Source organism: Tenrec ecaudatus, chromosome 5 (assembly GCF_050624435.1).
Source record: "Tenrec ecaudatus isolate mTenEca1 chromosome 5, mTenEca1.hap1, whole genome shotgun sequence".
NCBI classification, from domain to species: domain Eukaryota; kingdom Metazoa; phylum Chordata; class Mammalia; order Afrosoricida; family Tenrecidae; genus Tenrec; species Tenrec ecaudatus.
This window is the reverse complement of record NC_134534.1, coordinates 31,808,359-31,823,279: the sequence shown is the minus strand read 5'-3', so window position 1 is coordinate 31,823,279 and position 14,921 is coordinate 31,808,359. Positions and strand designations below refer to the sequence as shown.

General features: G+C 41.3%; 2 protein-coding genes across 8 annotated transcripts in view; one reads left to right on the top strand and one right to left on the bottom strand.

Moving 5' to 3' along the window:
- The window catches only part of OXR1 (oxidation resistance 1), a 459,178-nt gene extending 457,647 nt beyond the window's left edge, over positions 1-1,531 (top strand). For all 7 annotated transcript variants that reach the window (XM_075549367.1, XM_075549368.1, XM_075549365.1 and 4 more), the window contains one exon: positions 1,047-1,531. In XM_075549367.1, coding sequence (XP_075405482.1) covers positions 1,047-1,182 — 136 coding nt within the window. In that variant the 3' untranslated portion in view covers positions 1,183-1,531. The remainder of the gene's footprint in view (positions 1-1,046) is intronic.
- Positions 1,532-6,956: 5,425 nt separating this feature from the next.
- ABRA (actin binding Rho activating protein) lies at positions 6,957-13,862 on the bottom strand. Its single transcript, XM_075550593.1, has 2 exons — positions 13,172-13,862; positions 6,957-8,494 (listed from the first exon to the last, which is right to left on the bottom strand). Exons 1-2 carry the CDS (start codon positions 13,840-13,842, stop codon positions 7,990-7,992), a joined length of 1,176 nt encoding a protein of 391 aa, XP_075406708.1. The 5' UTR covers positions 13,843-13,862; the 3' UTR covers positions 6,957-7,989.
- Positions 13,863-14,921: the final 1,059 nt, after the last annotated feature.

The following is a 14,921-nucleotide window of genomic DNA, read 5'->3' as shown; positions in this document are numbered from 1 at the left end:
CTATTGAGTCAATTTCTACTCTAAATAACCCTGTAGGGCAGAGTAGTACTTACCTGCCTCTGTGGGTTTCTGAGACTATAACTCTTTATGGGAGCAGAAAGCCTCATCTTTCTCCCACTGAGTAGCTAGTGGTTTTGAACTGCTGATCTTGCAAGTAGCTGCCTAAAATATAACCACTATGCCACCAGGGCTACTGTTTCTTGGTTACAGAAAATAAATCAACAAAACATAGCATAGTTTTCTTCCAACAGACTTCTAGCTCTTATGATGCCATGTAGTTCATGTAAACTAACCTAAAGGTCAAAATTTATAACCATTCAAATTTTAGAATTGTATAGGTCTTTAGAGATTAGATTACCTAGTCTTTTTTTTTTTAATAATGAGCAATTGTACCACTGAAGGATTAGATCGTTCAGCCGAGCTTCAAAATACATAATGACCAACTAAATCCATAAACAAGTCTTCTTGATCTCAGGCCTTTCTCCCCACCCACCCCCACTAAAACAAACATATTTTGGCTTAGCTCTGCTAGTTTGGTGTTTTAGTTACATCAATATAGAGAATCTCCAAAGGTTATTATATCTGTGCATTAATCTCTGCTGTTCCTCTTAACAACACAGTTCTCTCCCCACCCCCCTAGGTTATGTATTCCGTTAGATAAGTCAGATCTTATTATCTTTTGAGTACCTGTTATACCCGGAGCTTTGGTGGCACAGTGGTTTGTGTTGTTAACTGCAAGGTCAGCAGTTCGAAATCACTCTGTAGGATAAAGACAGGGATTTCTCATCCAGTAAGAGCTGCAGTCTCAGAGGGTCACTTCTTTCCTGTCCTGCAGGGGCCCTTACAAGTTGCATTAACTCAGTAGCAGTGAGTTCGAGTTTTTCACCTGGCATTCCTTTTGGTTTTTCTGCTTTGTAAAAATCTCCAGCATCACATATTTATTCGTTTCAAGTTTTCTCAAACTGAGTTTTTTTGTTCCTCAATTGTTTTACAATTTAGGGCAGAAATATTAACAATGCATTATAACTTTTTTTAATGTATTACAGGGGAGAGTTTGCTCTTTGGCTTGATGGAGATCTCTACCATGGAAGAAGCCATTCTTGTAAAACATTTGGGAACCATACACTTTCTAAAAAAGAAGATTTCTTTATCCAAGACATTGAAATCTGGGCTTTTGAATAAATGGAATGCTCTCTGTCATAGCAGGATAATGCCTCAAACCTGACATGAACAAGCATTGTTTTGAAAGTTCAAGTAGCAATACAATGTAACATGTCACTCGTGGTCTTGGGTTAATCCATATCACCATTTATGACAACTAGTATTTTGGAGTTTATTTTTAAAATCATGTTTCTGTTCCAAAGCCCCTTGGGCTTAGTCCATGCCTGGGTCCATGTAGCACAACAGCTTGGATTTGGTCAGAATTTTGGCATCATTTTGATCATAGTTACCACCTGATCTCAATCCATGTTATCTCAGTCTCCTCACAGGATGGTGCTCTTTGGTTGAACTTTTCTTTTTTTTTTTTTTTTTTTAACAATATTGATTCTTTTACTAGAGCAGCCTAACCTGGGGCATTGAGGGAATGAAGTCTGGGTAGATGCTACTGCATCACTATGAGGTTGGTACAAGTGACATTTGGACATGCTCAACTTATTGTTATGAAGGAGAACCACATGCCAAAATAATGTGTACTCTGCCACCACTGAGTTCTAATTTTAATTCACACTACAACATTCTATTAATTTTGAAGGTATTTTGATTTTGTTCTACTAAAAGTGAAATTCAAGGAGAATTCTGGTTGTAGCAGACCACAGGGCACATAATCTATAGGTTTGGGCATATACTTTCATCATGCTGAATTATTTGATAAATATTTATAAAATGACAAAGGAGAATGAGAACTCAATGATTCTATTGGATCTAATATATTAACAAGAAAATAGAGTATTACATATTTGTAGCTTAGTGCAGGGCATTAACATAAGTATAAAAAAACTATGAAACATGCATATTTCTTCAATATTGTGTCAGATATACTATTTTATAGTTTTGTTGTTTTAGCATTGTTGTACACCAGCTCCTAAAACAGTTTATTCCTTTTCAAAAGGAAAAAACTACTTGTGATTTTTTAATTGATCTATGTTATTAATTGCCATTAGCACTTGCTCTTATAAAAGGGCAATGATTATAGTTGACAATATTGTAACTCAGTAGACTTGTGGAATATGCAAACTTACTGTCAAGTGACCTCAGAAAAATCAAAAGATAGACTATATTAGTAGTTCTTATCCTCTTTTGTAGGAAAACCAGTAATAAGCCATTGTGGCACTAAATCATTTAATTTCAAGCTTCATGTTATGCAAAAAAAAATCACAAAAATCCTGCTGTTATACATGTGACAGTGACCTTGTGCTGAAATTTCAGCTATTCGACATAAACATTGTATATGATCTTGTAAATTAATGTTTAAAGTAGTTTTGTTCTTAGAGAAAAGTGTTGATTGCCAGGTGGCTTATAGCACTTTGAATTATTCTAAAAATGAAATTACAAGCCACATATGTTGGCTTAAGTAGTTTTAGTTGTATAGCAATTGAATATATTTAGTTCTTTTGAAAGTTTAAATAATTATCTAAAGAAAGCCTAATGTTAATGGGAAACAATCTGATGTTATATTATAATATGCTATTGCTGAATCTGACTAGAAACCCAGGGCGTCATTTCCTTGTCTATGTCAAGCCCTCTCCTGATAAGTTAGTAACAGTGCATAGATGAAATGTTTACAATCAAGCAATTGTAAATAAATGTATCGGTTCTTTTTCTTTTTCTCTTCCCTTTGGTCTTCCACAGCAGTATTATTGTCTTTGTGGGGTTAACTAACCACAAAAAATAAATAAATAAAAAACTGTAATTGATTTCAATTACAATAAGGTCATAGTTGTGTATACAAAATAAAATTAAAATATATATATATATATACAAATTTGAGTCTGGATTTATTGAATATGAATTTTTACACAATCTATAAAGTCTTTGATTAATTAAGCCTGCTAATGTCATCTGTATAAAAAAGCGTTGAGCAGTTTGTACTAAGGTGATTCTGGTAGTAGCTGTGGAAGAATGTATCCCAGGTAGAGGAATTACCACAAAGTTTTAAAATGAAGATGCATGAATGTATCTGATATGTGAGGAATTACCAGTCAGTTGATGGCTTAAACGTATGTTGCTTTTTTTTGAGAGGGAAGGTACAGATAGGATAAGTCCCATGTTATCTAAGAATTTGGTTGCATGTAGTTCTACGAGATACAGACTTTTTTTAACCCTATAGGTGCGGTAAGGAACAGTTGAGTGGAGAGACAGTGTGGTTTGCAGTTTAGAAGGATCTCTGCGGAAAGCAGATTAATGGAGGATGAACTAGAGACAAGGTGACCTTATGAACAAGCCTGTCAACACAGAGAAGACATTATGAGGCCCGAGCAGTAGTAACAATGGTACTGAAAAAGAAGTAGACATGGATTGGGGAGAAATTTAGGGTGAAGAGCTGTAGTTATCAATTGGTTGTGAGAGAGAACAAAGAAAGGATTAAGTGTCGAGTTTTTTAACTTAGAATTGGGCATGTTACTCATCGAGATTGGGTAATGTACAACGAGAATAAACGAGGTTGAAGAAATGGTTTTAGTTAAAGACCTTATTGTGCAATGATTTGAGAATTTGGGTATTATTTTGGGGGAAGTGGCTTTTAATACTTTAGAATTGAAAGATAACATTGAAGGATGTCAGTCTTAGGCCCCGAGTTAGCCCTCTTCATTATGACAAACCTCACTTAAACAGCCTCTAGCTTTGGGGGTATTTTTTGTTTAGTTTATCAGTAATAGTAAAAGCATTGTAGCTGAAGTTTTTCTAAATGAAATCCAGCTTCAGTTACCTGAAAACATGTGGACTGCTGGGCTAAGATCATTAGGCAGATTCTGGAAACAGATGTTAGCGTGAAAGATCTGAAGAAAAAGAAAGTGACCATGCAGTCTCCTTTCACTCATTTTTCTTCCGGAAACTCCCATCCCAGGGATAATCCAAATGGTCCAGACTCTCCCACCAGCGACGGTACTAAGAAAACTGACAAGATGCCAACATTGTCCAATGATCCTGCTTCATCAGAGTATCCGTGTCATTTGTTTTTATGTATAAAGCATATTTTTAAATTTGTCGTATTTTCAACCCTCCGAGGTAAAGATAATAAAAACATTAATGATGTAAAAAGGAAGACCTTGGACTTTCGCTAGAACTGACTCAACACGTTAGACCAGAATCCGGGCCAGCCTGTGCGATCAGTGAATATGCCCGTCAGGTTTATTTTTGTGTAAATTAAGCTGATTATAGAATGTATATGGACATTAAAAGGCGAAGAATGGCCAAGGCAACACTGAAGAAGGGAGTGATGATCGTCATTATCAAATACCAGGCAGGATCTTTTTAAAAAGGAGTAAGGTGATGCATTAAGGACACACACGAGTGGGTCAAAATCCAGCCTCTTGAGGAGACCAGCATGTTCACAGTCATTGGGGTTTCCATCTGACCCTGGTGGTGGTGCGGCTAAGCATCGGATTGGGATATGCAAAGTCAGCAGCTCAAAATCCAGCCTGCTCTTTAGGAAGAAAGGGCCTTCTACCCCCATAAACAGTTACAATCTGTGAGGACAGGGCCAGTTCAACCCAGTCAAGTCGATGGCAGCGAGTTGATTTTTGGTTTTCTCTAAAAGATGCCACCGGCTCCACAATGAATGTGCTTGATTAATTAATTGGATATATCTATGAAAGAAATCTTGATCCATCTGACACCCCTTAGATGAGTAGTTCTCAACCTTCCCCATGCTGCAACCCTTTCATACAGTTCCTCATGTGGTGGTGATCCCCCCTCAACCATAAAATTATTTTTGTTGCTACTGCATCACTGTAATTTTGCTACTGTTATGAATCAGGCGACCCCTGTGAAAGAGTCGTTCGACCCCCACAGGTTGAGAACCGCTGCTTTAGATGGATTTTTTTTTTCTTCTTCAAAGGTAAATACAAGGTAATAGAAGGCAAACCAAAGGTGCCAGTTTCAAAACAGACTTCTAGCTTAATGACTTTAGGACAAGTATGCATTTCTGACATGGTGCAAACAGCACATGCGTCGTGAGGGGCCACTTTCAGGCCAGGCTGGCTGGTGTCCCGCTTCTCTCCATCCCTGAAGGCAGTCGTGCTGAGATCCTTCCCAAGAGCCAGTTCCAGTTGACACTCAGTTCTCACTGATGGAGAGTTCGAATTCTCATAACAGAAACGGCTCCATGTTCTTACTTTGAACCTGTTCATAGTAATTAGTGAAAGAAGGAACCAGAGTTTGGTAAGAGGGAGGGAAAAGGAGAGAAGGCAAATTAGGTGGTGGTGCGGTGTGAGAAGAAACAAACCCTATCTCTGAACTTCCTTTTCAATGAGCCTTACCTTGGGAATCAGGAAGTCAAAACTATAAACCTTTATGGAAGTTTATGAGCATGACAGCTTATATAGACTGGGAAGCATCAGCTTATATAGACTGGAGGTCCAGAAGAGAAAAAAAAAAAAAAGCAATTCAACATAGCAAAACGTTTTTCACGTCAGATTGAAAGCTTAGAAAATCTCAGATTTGGAAACCAACCATATAGCACTTAATGGGAGCTAGACTTACCGAGGTTAAAATGCGACTGATAATGTATTTATTTCATTTGCTACTCTTTCTTGGTTGAGTATAAAGAAATGGAAGATTTTCATTAGTCACTTGAGCTCTACTTGTTTTTGTATTTTTCAAAATGTGCTAAAATTTCTCAACTATGTTGTATGTTGTTTTCTTTTACCATGGTTAAAAAACAAAAAGGTGAGAACATTTGTTAGCTGAACCATTTCTATAGTACACTGACATTCACCACATGTACAACAGTACCAGTAACCAATCTCATTCTTTGCTTTTGTTTCAGTTTACCCGAGGCGCTGGTAACCCCTTCCTCCCTCTCACCCATCACTGGTAACTACGAAACTCCTGTTATGGTAGTTTTAGGTAGTTTAACGGTTAGAGAATATTTTTTGATTGCCTAGTTAGGAAACTATGACAAAGGAACATTTAACATAGGAATAAAGTACATTAAACCAGAAAAAAAAATCACTAAGCCGTAGCTATGAGTGTAACAAGCCAGCTCTTAGGATGCTACCCACCTAAAGGAGGCCATTGTCAGGATGTACCTCTTACCCAGAAGGCATGTCCCCCTAAGACCTCTAGCTTTCTGGCTCTTTAAGATAACTTTTTAACCCCAAATTCAAACAACTTGAACTTTAAATATGTTCATACCTGTATAAACGGTTGCAGATTGAATAGGAACTATTTCTGTGCTTTGGTCTAAGTACCCAAACCAGAAGTAGCCCGAGTCTCTGTCTCTTTTCTTATATTTTAAACACAAAGTGACATTGTGGAATCTAACTTAGGGAAGGGAGTATATAAACAAAAATCAGGAAGCAAAACATCTTTTAATGTGGTGCCATTTGCCTTTAAATTTTGACATGCTTCCTTCTTGTGACATAAATGCACAACTTACATGAAATTCTGATTTATGTCATTTCATAAGTCTACCATGGGAACAAAGTGTACCTACTTCCTTTAAGGACGTATACAAACTTGCATTTTGAAAGAGGATCGTGACTAAAAACAGGTGATTTCTGTAGTTCAACTATATCTAAAACCTAATGATTATGAAAGCCTATTATTTTGAGGTGTCAAAATTTGACATTAATTTTCTTAATACCTAACTTCTACAATACCAATGCACTTTAATAATGCTCCTTGAGGTCATTAAGAATTAAACTCATATGTTCCATTTTATAAAGTATAGGAAATGTTACTCATTAAACAAAATATTTGACAACTAACAGACACTTGTCAGCGTTTTCTGCGTCACTGCATTAAACAAACGCTTTCTCACTTGGGCAGGTCGAATGCTGTTTTCCAACTTTCAGCTGTTTCATAAGGTTGCCGTCACTGCAGCATAAGACAAACTGCTTCACATCTGTTCCTGGTTTCCCAGTGGTTCCTTAACAGTCTTCCATACAGACCACTCCGTTTCAGCATTGTTTTTGCTTTCATTGTCCATTGACACAACTGCAAGCCGCAAAAGCATAATCGAAGGTTTTTTGGGGAAATGATCAGTTTCCTACAGTAAGGCAGACGTGGATTTTAGGTGATGTGCTCAAATCACTCGGACCAAAGCCAGCTCCTACAGGAAATTTTATGCCACGCCCCCAGAGGCCCGTCAGCCGTGCCAACATGGTACTGTAGATCTTAGTTTTCTATGCATGTATCTTTTTATTGGATTCTGTGATAAATGTAGGTGTATAAAGATAAACTCAGAACCTTTCACATTTAGATTTGCTGAACTAAGTGGGACCTTTTGGCATCCTCCTGCGAAGTGCTGCAATCACAGTGTGCCCTGCTGCATTCTGAGATGCCATGTGTAATTCATGGAACATCCCTACTCATTTCTGCGCTGAAGAGCCATTTCTTTTTTCCTAACAGGGTCAGTGGAATTTCATGAATTAAAACACTTAGTATACACTAAATGACACTCAAGGAGTCCAGGTGGCACAGTAGGTTGAGTGGGCAGTGAACCCAAAGTTCAGTAGTTCAAACCCACCAGCTGCTCCACCAGAGAAAGAGAAGGCCGTTGCTTCCCAATAGATTTGCAGTCTCCGAAACCCAACCAGCAGCTCTGCTTCGTCACAATGGGCCACCATTTGTCATTGTGGACTTGCCAGCCATGGATAGTGAACTATTGCACTGGGAAATGCTTTATTGTGTCCTTTTCAAGTATCCAAAGATAAAAATAAAGCCCTAAAAGTATGTACAATTATTTAATATCTACTGAGTTGTGACAGAGCAATTTTCATTTTAATGGTGAATGCCTTTACATTTTAGCATTAAAACAGGAGTGGGTCAGATCTGGCTTTTGTGGTAGGAGGGGCCCTCCAGTAGAGTTATCACCACGTGGTCGTCTCGGCCTTGCCATAACATTTCTCCTGGGAAGTCCACCAGGCCGTGTTTCCGGGCCCGCATGAGGATGCCCACGACCTTATCTGAAATGCGCACGTATCTGTCAAAAAGGTCTCCAAAAGTCACCTGGATCTTGCCATCTCGCCTGCAGCGAGCCATTGTGCGGATGATGAAGCACAGGTCCGTGATCTCCCTGGAGATGTGCTCCTGGGCTCGTTTGGCTCTCTCGGCAGTTTTGGTGCCCTCTTTTGGGCGGCCGTAACCCTCATCTCCCTTGTGGAGGCGGGTGGACATGGCCAGCTCATAGTCAAATTCCTCACTGAAAGGATTGAGCTTCTGGGACTGTGTGTGCTCATCGGCCCACTGTTGCCATCTCCCTTTCAAGCTGCCCACTTGGCTGTATTTCCGTTGGGCCTTGCAGCTGAGTTTCTCTGTAAATCTGTTTGCTCTAAGGGGAATAGAAAATGAAGAGTCAGGATCATGATAATGCTTTTCCTTGATATCTCCTGCCCATATGCATGTTGAGGAAGACGTATTATTCAAACATATAAACACCAGCAAACATTCTGGAATGACGGAAGACAATCCATATACAACCCCGCGGTTTTGTTAGTGTGGTGTCTCCCTTCTATTTTATGTGCTCAGAATGATAGTGTCAAACTCAAAGCTCACTGCCGAGTTGGTGAGACTCGGTTTTTGAGACTGTATCTCTTTATAGGAGTAGAAAGCCTCATCTTTCTCCTGTGGAACCTCTGGTGGTTTTGAGCTCTTCTGGGAGACTCATTTTTCATGGGAGTTGAAAGCCTCATCTTTCTCCCACAGAGCTGCTGGGGATTTCAAACTACTGACCTTTGGGTTAACACATAACCACTACACCACCAGAACACCTCTATGTAATGACCTGTATTTCCTGTCTCTCTGCTTTCCTGGTTAAGCCACAAACTCTTGGATTTGGAGAGCCCAGTCCTGGTGGAGTAGTGACTGCATATTGGGCTGCTAACCTGAAGATCAGCCATTCAAACTACCAGCTGCTCTGAGGAAGAAAGACAAGACTTTCTATTCCCAATAAGAGAGTCTTGGAAACTCACAGATGATAGCCTGGCCCTGTCCTATAGGGTTGCTATGAGTTGGCATTGACTTGAAGGCAGTGAGTTTGACTTGGTTGGTTTGGAGTGGTGTGGTGGGCTGCTAACCCCAGGTCAACAGTTTGAAACCATCAACATACTTCATCCTCACAAGTGACACCCCCCTTCTCCCCAACACACACACACACACACACCCTTCTCCCCAACACGCACACACACACACACACACACACACATTACACCAGCACACCAAGGAGCATCTTTGTTGGCGGTACTGAGTTAGAGATATGACTCACAAAGTGTTGAAACTATGGATGTGCAATGGCATGCCTGCTCTTACAATCCACTCTTAAAAGTACAAGAACAAATCAGATCAGGCAGCCGTCAATACTAAGCTCACCTCCTGAAAGCTGTCTATGGAAGAACAAAAGGAACAACCAAATAGAATTGAATAGGAAGGAATACTTGAGTGATTTTATTTTTTTAAAGAATGTCATCCACTAGATGGCAAGCTTTCATTAATTCCCATGCTTTCCATTTCTCAATTTCTAAATCTCAGCTGTTAACTGAAAAACATTTTGAGTGGAGCTAACAGAACCATGTCTGAGACCCACTGGCCACTAGAGCAGGAAAAAGAAGTGACAAAGAAAAAACGTTCTTAAGGATTGAAGTGCTGGAAACTATGCAGGGCAATTCTACTTTGTCCTGTAAGGTCTCTACGAGTAGAGAAATCCATTTGACATCATGGGTTTGGTTTTGGTATCCTTGCCAGATTCTGATCTGCCCTCACACTGCAATTTGACCTGGGAAGACACTGCTACAAAGAGTAACACTACAATTTGTTGTAGACATGTGACAAAAAATGCACGACAATGTTAAATGGAAAATAAAGCATCTAATGAAAGGTGTACAGGAGCCCTGGTGGTGTAGTGGATTCTGTGTTGTTGGGTTGTTCACAGCAAGACCAGCACTTTGAAACCACATGCTGCTCCACAGGGTGAAAGATGAGGCTTTTCACTCATGTAAAGATGGACAGCCTTGGAAAGCCACAGGGGCAGCTCTAGTCTGTCCTACGGGGCTGCTATGAGTCAAAATTAACGTCATGGCACTGAGGTGGTTTGGGTTTATTAAACAGATATGTAATATATCTATAGGCAGTGTGTATGTATATATATACACATATAGACAGTGCATCTTAATTAGTATTTAAGAAATCTGTTATTTTTACATTTTAACTTTTAAAAATCAAAGTATCAGGTTTAAATCATGTTTTTGAACGGCTCCTTAGTCAATGATTATAAGGCTTAAAACACCAGTTTTTCCTTTTAAAAAACTATTTAAATGTGAATAGTAGTTTAAGTTAAGCATTAGAACAAATTTAAAGCAATATTTAATGACTGTCATCTCACCCACACGTTAGCAATATTTAAGGTTGACTTACATTCTCAGTGTCCTCACTTTTACAGAACATACTTTTCTTTTGTTTTTAATTTTAAAAAATCTTAATCGTTTTAATATAGTTGTCTGTAAGTAGCCAGAAATATTTGCCCCTGTCTCTATGTGCAAGGTCACAAATTCTACTTATAAGGAGCTCATCCTAGAAAGCCTAGATTTCTTTACAGAAAAGAGCCATTCTAAAACTGACTTGTTTGAATACTGCCTTTTATAAAAATCTGAATAGGGTATTTTAACACAGTGATGAGAATATAGGAACTAGCACCAGAAGGCTATTTATTTTGGTAATAATTATAATGGGTAAATTATTAAATATGTGATAACATTCTAATATTAAAATGCCGAGAAGGTACACTTCAAACCTATCTAAGTCCATTGGCACTGAAATATCTGGTGCATACCCTTCCTCTAAATCAACAGCTTAGAATGTCATTAAGCTGCAGGCGAGCGTTGCGAGTGTCAGTCTGGAATCGGTAAGGGAAAGGGAAGATTGGCTAGTGTTGGCTCATTCCATAGACCTCCTCTAGATGGAGCGTTTCTCCCTGCTTGGGCGCCCTTCTCAATGGACAGCAAAGTATTTCTGCTTCTCAGAGCAATTCTGGGAGGAGTTTAATTGAGCATGTGTTGGGTTGCCTGCCAACCAGACAGCACGGAGCTAGCTCTCTGGAGTCAAGCAACCACGACATCCTTTGGGTCACACCCGATGTATGGTAGCAGGATGACCATATCAAAAGGCAGTTAAGCATCTCTGAACAGCAAGTATGCTCTCTCTGGTCTGTTATCAGAAGGTGGCACAGTGGGTTAAGATTTGGGCCTTAACCTGTAAGGTTGGCAGTTCAAACCCACCAGAGGAAGATTCAGCTGCTGTTGAAGATTTATAATGGCAATGTGGGGATCACACTGCTCTGGAGGGTGTCTAGAAGTAGGAGTTGATGTTAAGGGAGTTGATGGGTTTATTCTGCTATCAAATAGATTTCAGGGTAGCCCTAGGGATCTACTTTGCAGTTAGCTTGTTATTGACCTTACCCCTTAGAGAAGACTCTTAAGTTCTATGGTTGGAAGTAGATTTTAGGAGTCTAATATATTTGCCTTTGTTTTTAGCTAAATCCATCAATACAACTGTGCCAAAGCACCAAACTTTGGGAGTTAATGGGGTTCCATTTGTTCAGTTGACACGTTTACCTCCATTTTATTCCCTGAGTCTCTTCTCCAGCTTCTCTAAGTTGAAAGAGCCCATCTCCCACCACCAACTCAGCACCAGACTTCTTAGCGTCACTACTTCATAGCCTTATGCCTGGTTTTAACCCAGTTTCCTAATTTCCTTGTCTATAAAGTAGTATTTGCAAGCTCAATCACTACTTTTTTTAAAAACCTGATTAGAATTTGGTGGGCAGGATGAGTGTTTGGCATTTTAATTTCTCATCTTTAGCTTGTGAGAGAGGTATCCGGTTCTTTCGGTCAACAGGTGTTTTTAGAAAATCAGAGTTCATATAAAATCAGTAGACAGTATTTTAAAATGTAGACAAAATATAAACTACTTTCACAATAAAGCTATTATTGTTCAGAAAAGAAAAAAATCCAACTTCTATCAAAGTTGAGTTGTTTGTTACATTTACCCATGGGACCTCTTACCCATCAAGAAAATGCTTTCTATTTAAGCATCCCTAGCACCTCCATTTCTTTTGGAGATATAGGAGAGAGAAGGTGCCTATATTGGAAACTGAGTGAGCAGAAAACGCCGGCCAGTTGGCTTGAGAACCCTTCTTTTTGTCTCTTAAGCAGTAGTTGATAGTCCTCGCAGACACGAAGTCCCATTAGGCTTCTGGAGAACTTCCTGATCACAGCTAGGATTACCATTGACATTAAGAGTTGCTGCAGCTTGATTACAACATACTGGTACCCGGTGTGCTCTAAGACTGGGCGGAAGGAACCCAAGAGGAGGCCAACTTGAGTTAGGCCTCCGCCCCCATCCCCATGAGTCAAGCTTTTAGCACCTCAAAGAGTCATCGCCCCCACCTCCGACCCCACTCATGAGGGATACAACATGAAGACCTGACAATGCGATCCCGTAGAGACTAGCAGATTGGGAAGAGGTGTGAAGCAGCTCTCCTCTGCACTATAGGGCCCATCTGGTGTGCACTGACTCAACGGCATTCATGAGCAGCAGTCATGCTTGGGCTGAGCCCACATGGCTGACATATCCACGCCCGTGGAAATACACCAAACAAGCCCTTGTTGATTTCTGATATTCCATCCGCAGTATCTCCTTGCTCGCAGTCTGGCAGGACTGCCCTGCGCCCTCAGTACCCACCGCTCGTTGGAACTAAATTATGGTATTGGCGTTAAAAAGCAGAGTAGTCCCTGCAGGGCGCAAACGGTCAATGTGCTCAGCGGCTGACTGAAAGGTGGGAGGTGCCCAGTCTCCCCAACGGGGCCTCAGAAGAAAGACCTGGTAATCTACTTCTGAAAGATCCACCCCTGAAGCCTCTAAGGAACCCACTTCTCGGACACACGTGGGCGCGCCAGGAGTCAAAATGGACCGGGCAGCAGAGGGGAGTAAGGATCCGAAGGGCGCACCGACTTACTGGGAGGGCAGGGGGCGCTTGATTCGGGTACCAGCCACCTGTTCCCCTTCCTGCTCCGACCGTTCCTCGTTCTCCCCTCCGTAGCCGCTGTCCTCTGTGTCTATGCTGTCACTCCGCCACTTGACTTCGTCCTCCTCCATCTCTTTCCAGCCTTTGGTCAGCTCGGACACCAGGCTGCCACACTTCCTCCGTCGCCCTGGGGAGCCACGGCTGTTGAGGATCCTGTCGATGTCGTCTCGTGGCTGCTCAGAGTCATGCAGGTCACTGTCCCTCTCGTACCGGTGGCTGAGATCGCTCACATCGCTGCCCCTCTCGTAGGCCTTGCTGACAACTGTTTTGGTCACTTCTTTCCTTTTGATGTGGGGGACCTCAGGCGCCCCCTCCGGACTGTGCCCAGGGCTCTGTCCCCCTGGCTGTTGGGAGGGACATTTGGAGCTAGCACCCTGGTCTTTCTTGAAGGGAGGAGGGTGGAACACTGGTTTCTGAGCTTGATGTGGGTCCTGGGTTGCACCGGGCAGCCAGCCTGCAGGCTCCTGGGCCTGCTTAGTGCTGTTCTCGTTTGCCCACTGCTGCCAGCCACGGGCCAAGTTGATTACCAGGGTGGCAGTGCGGACCTTGCGGAGGGCACTCTTGGCGGGCGTCTCCTCCCTTTCCTTCTCTCCTGGAGCCATGCTGCCCTTCTCTGCGCCGCTGCTCGTCTGGCCAGAAAGGCGTGCAGTGCAGAGAAGTGTCAGGGGTTTAAATAGAAGCAGGGTGCCGGCTGGGAGGGAGAGCCTGGTGACGGTGCAAGCTATGCTGAGCATTTCTTGCCAAGCTGTGATGCCTTCGCTCTGATGCTGGTCTTTTTTTAAACCCCGGTGGCTCTGGTTTCATTGCAGCAGAGGGGCATCATGCTGGTCAAGGACGGCGAGATGCTCTCGCTCCCTTCTTTCTCCAAGTGCCAGAGTGGAAATGCCCAGCTCTGGTCATGTGCTCAGTCTTAAGGCTTTCATGACCTCACAATGCACTCCTTCCCTTTCAGCAGAGCATCCGGAATGTGCACACATTCTGCTAGGAGGTCTGTTCTCATGATATGTTGGTAGCATTCAGTATAGGTCTTAATCAGTCTCATTTTATAGAGGAATAAAATAAAACCTTACTCCTACAGCCATGAGGATCTGATTGGACCTTTTGCCACTAGATCTAAGTTGCCCATTTTCCTCGGTCTTCAACTCCATTAGATATCGCTCTTAGGGGTCGTTTCATCCAAACTCTGTTTCCCCGATGAGAAAATGATTGGTGACGAAACTGAGGCCTAGGCAGTTAGAGATTTATTTTCTCGTACCAGGTTTGATTTATTTTTACATCTCCCACATTCATACACCAGAGAAGGATAAAATTATGGTCAATCATGATTTTTTAAATTATAAAGGTTATATACAGATTGCATTTTATAGACTATTATCACAATAGAGTGTTTCAAATATTTTATGCAAAAAGAAAAGATTCTTTCTTTGGAAGACAAAATGGGAAGTTTTTAAATAATAAAACCATACTTAGCCAATCTTTGAGTTGATGGGGACAAAGGCATTCCTTCAACCCTTAAGACGAAGCCTGATATTCAACACTGTTTAAAAGGTTTGCAGAAATAGATCTTTGAACAAAAAAAACAAAACAAAATACTCCAGTCAAGCCAAAGACACACCTACAGAGGGTGCTTAGCCAGATCAGCCAGCCCAGAGCCCAGCCCCTCCAGCACTGAAGAACTTCT

Coding starts and splice junctions, on each gene's coding strand:
- ABRA (XM_075550593.1), bottom strand. CDS start 13,842: ATGGCTCCAGGAGAGAAGGAAAGGGAGGAGACGCCCGCCAAGAGTGCC. Junction 8,495..13,171: donor AAGCGCCCCCTGCCCTCCCA/GTAAGTCGGTGC, acceptor TATTCCCCTTAG/AGCAAACAGATTTACAGAGA.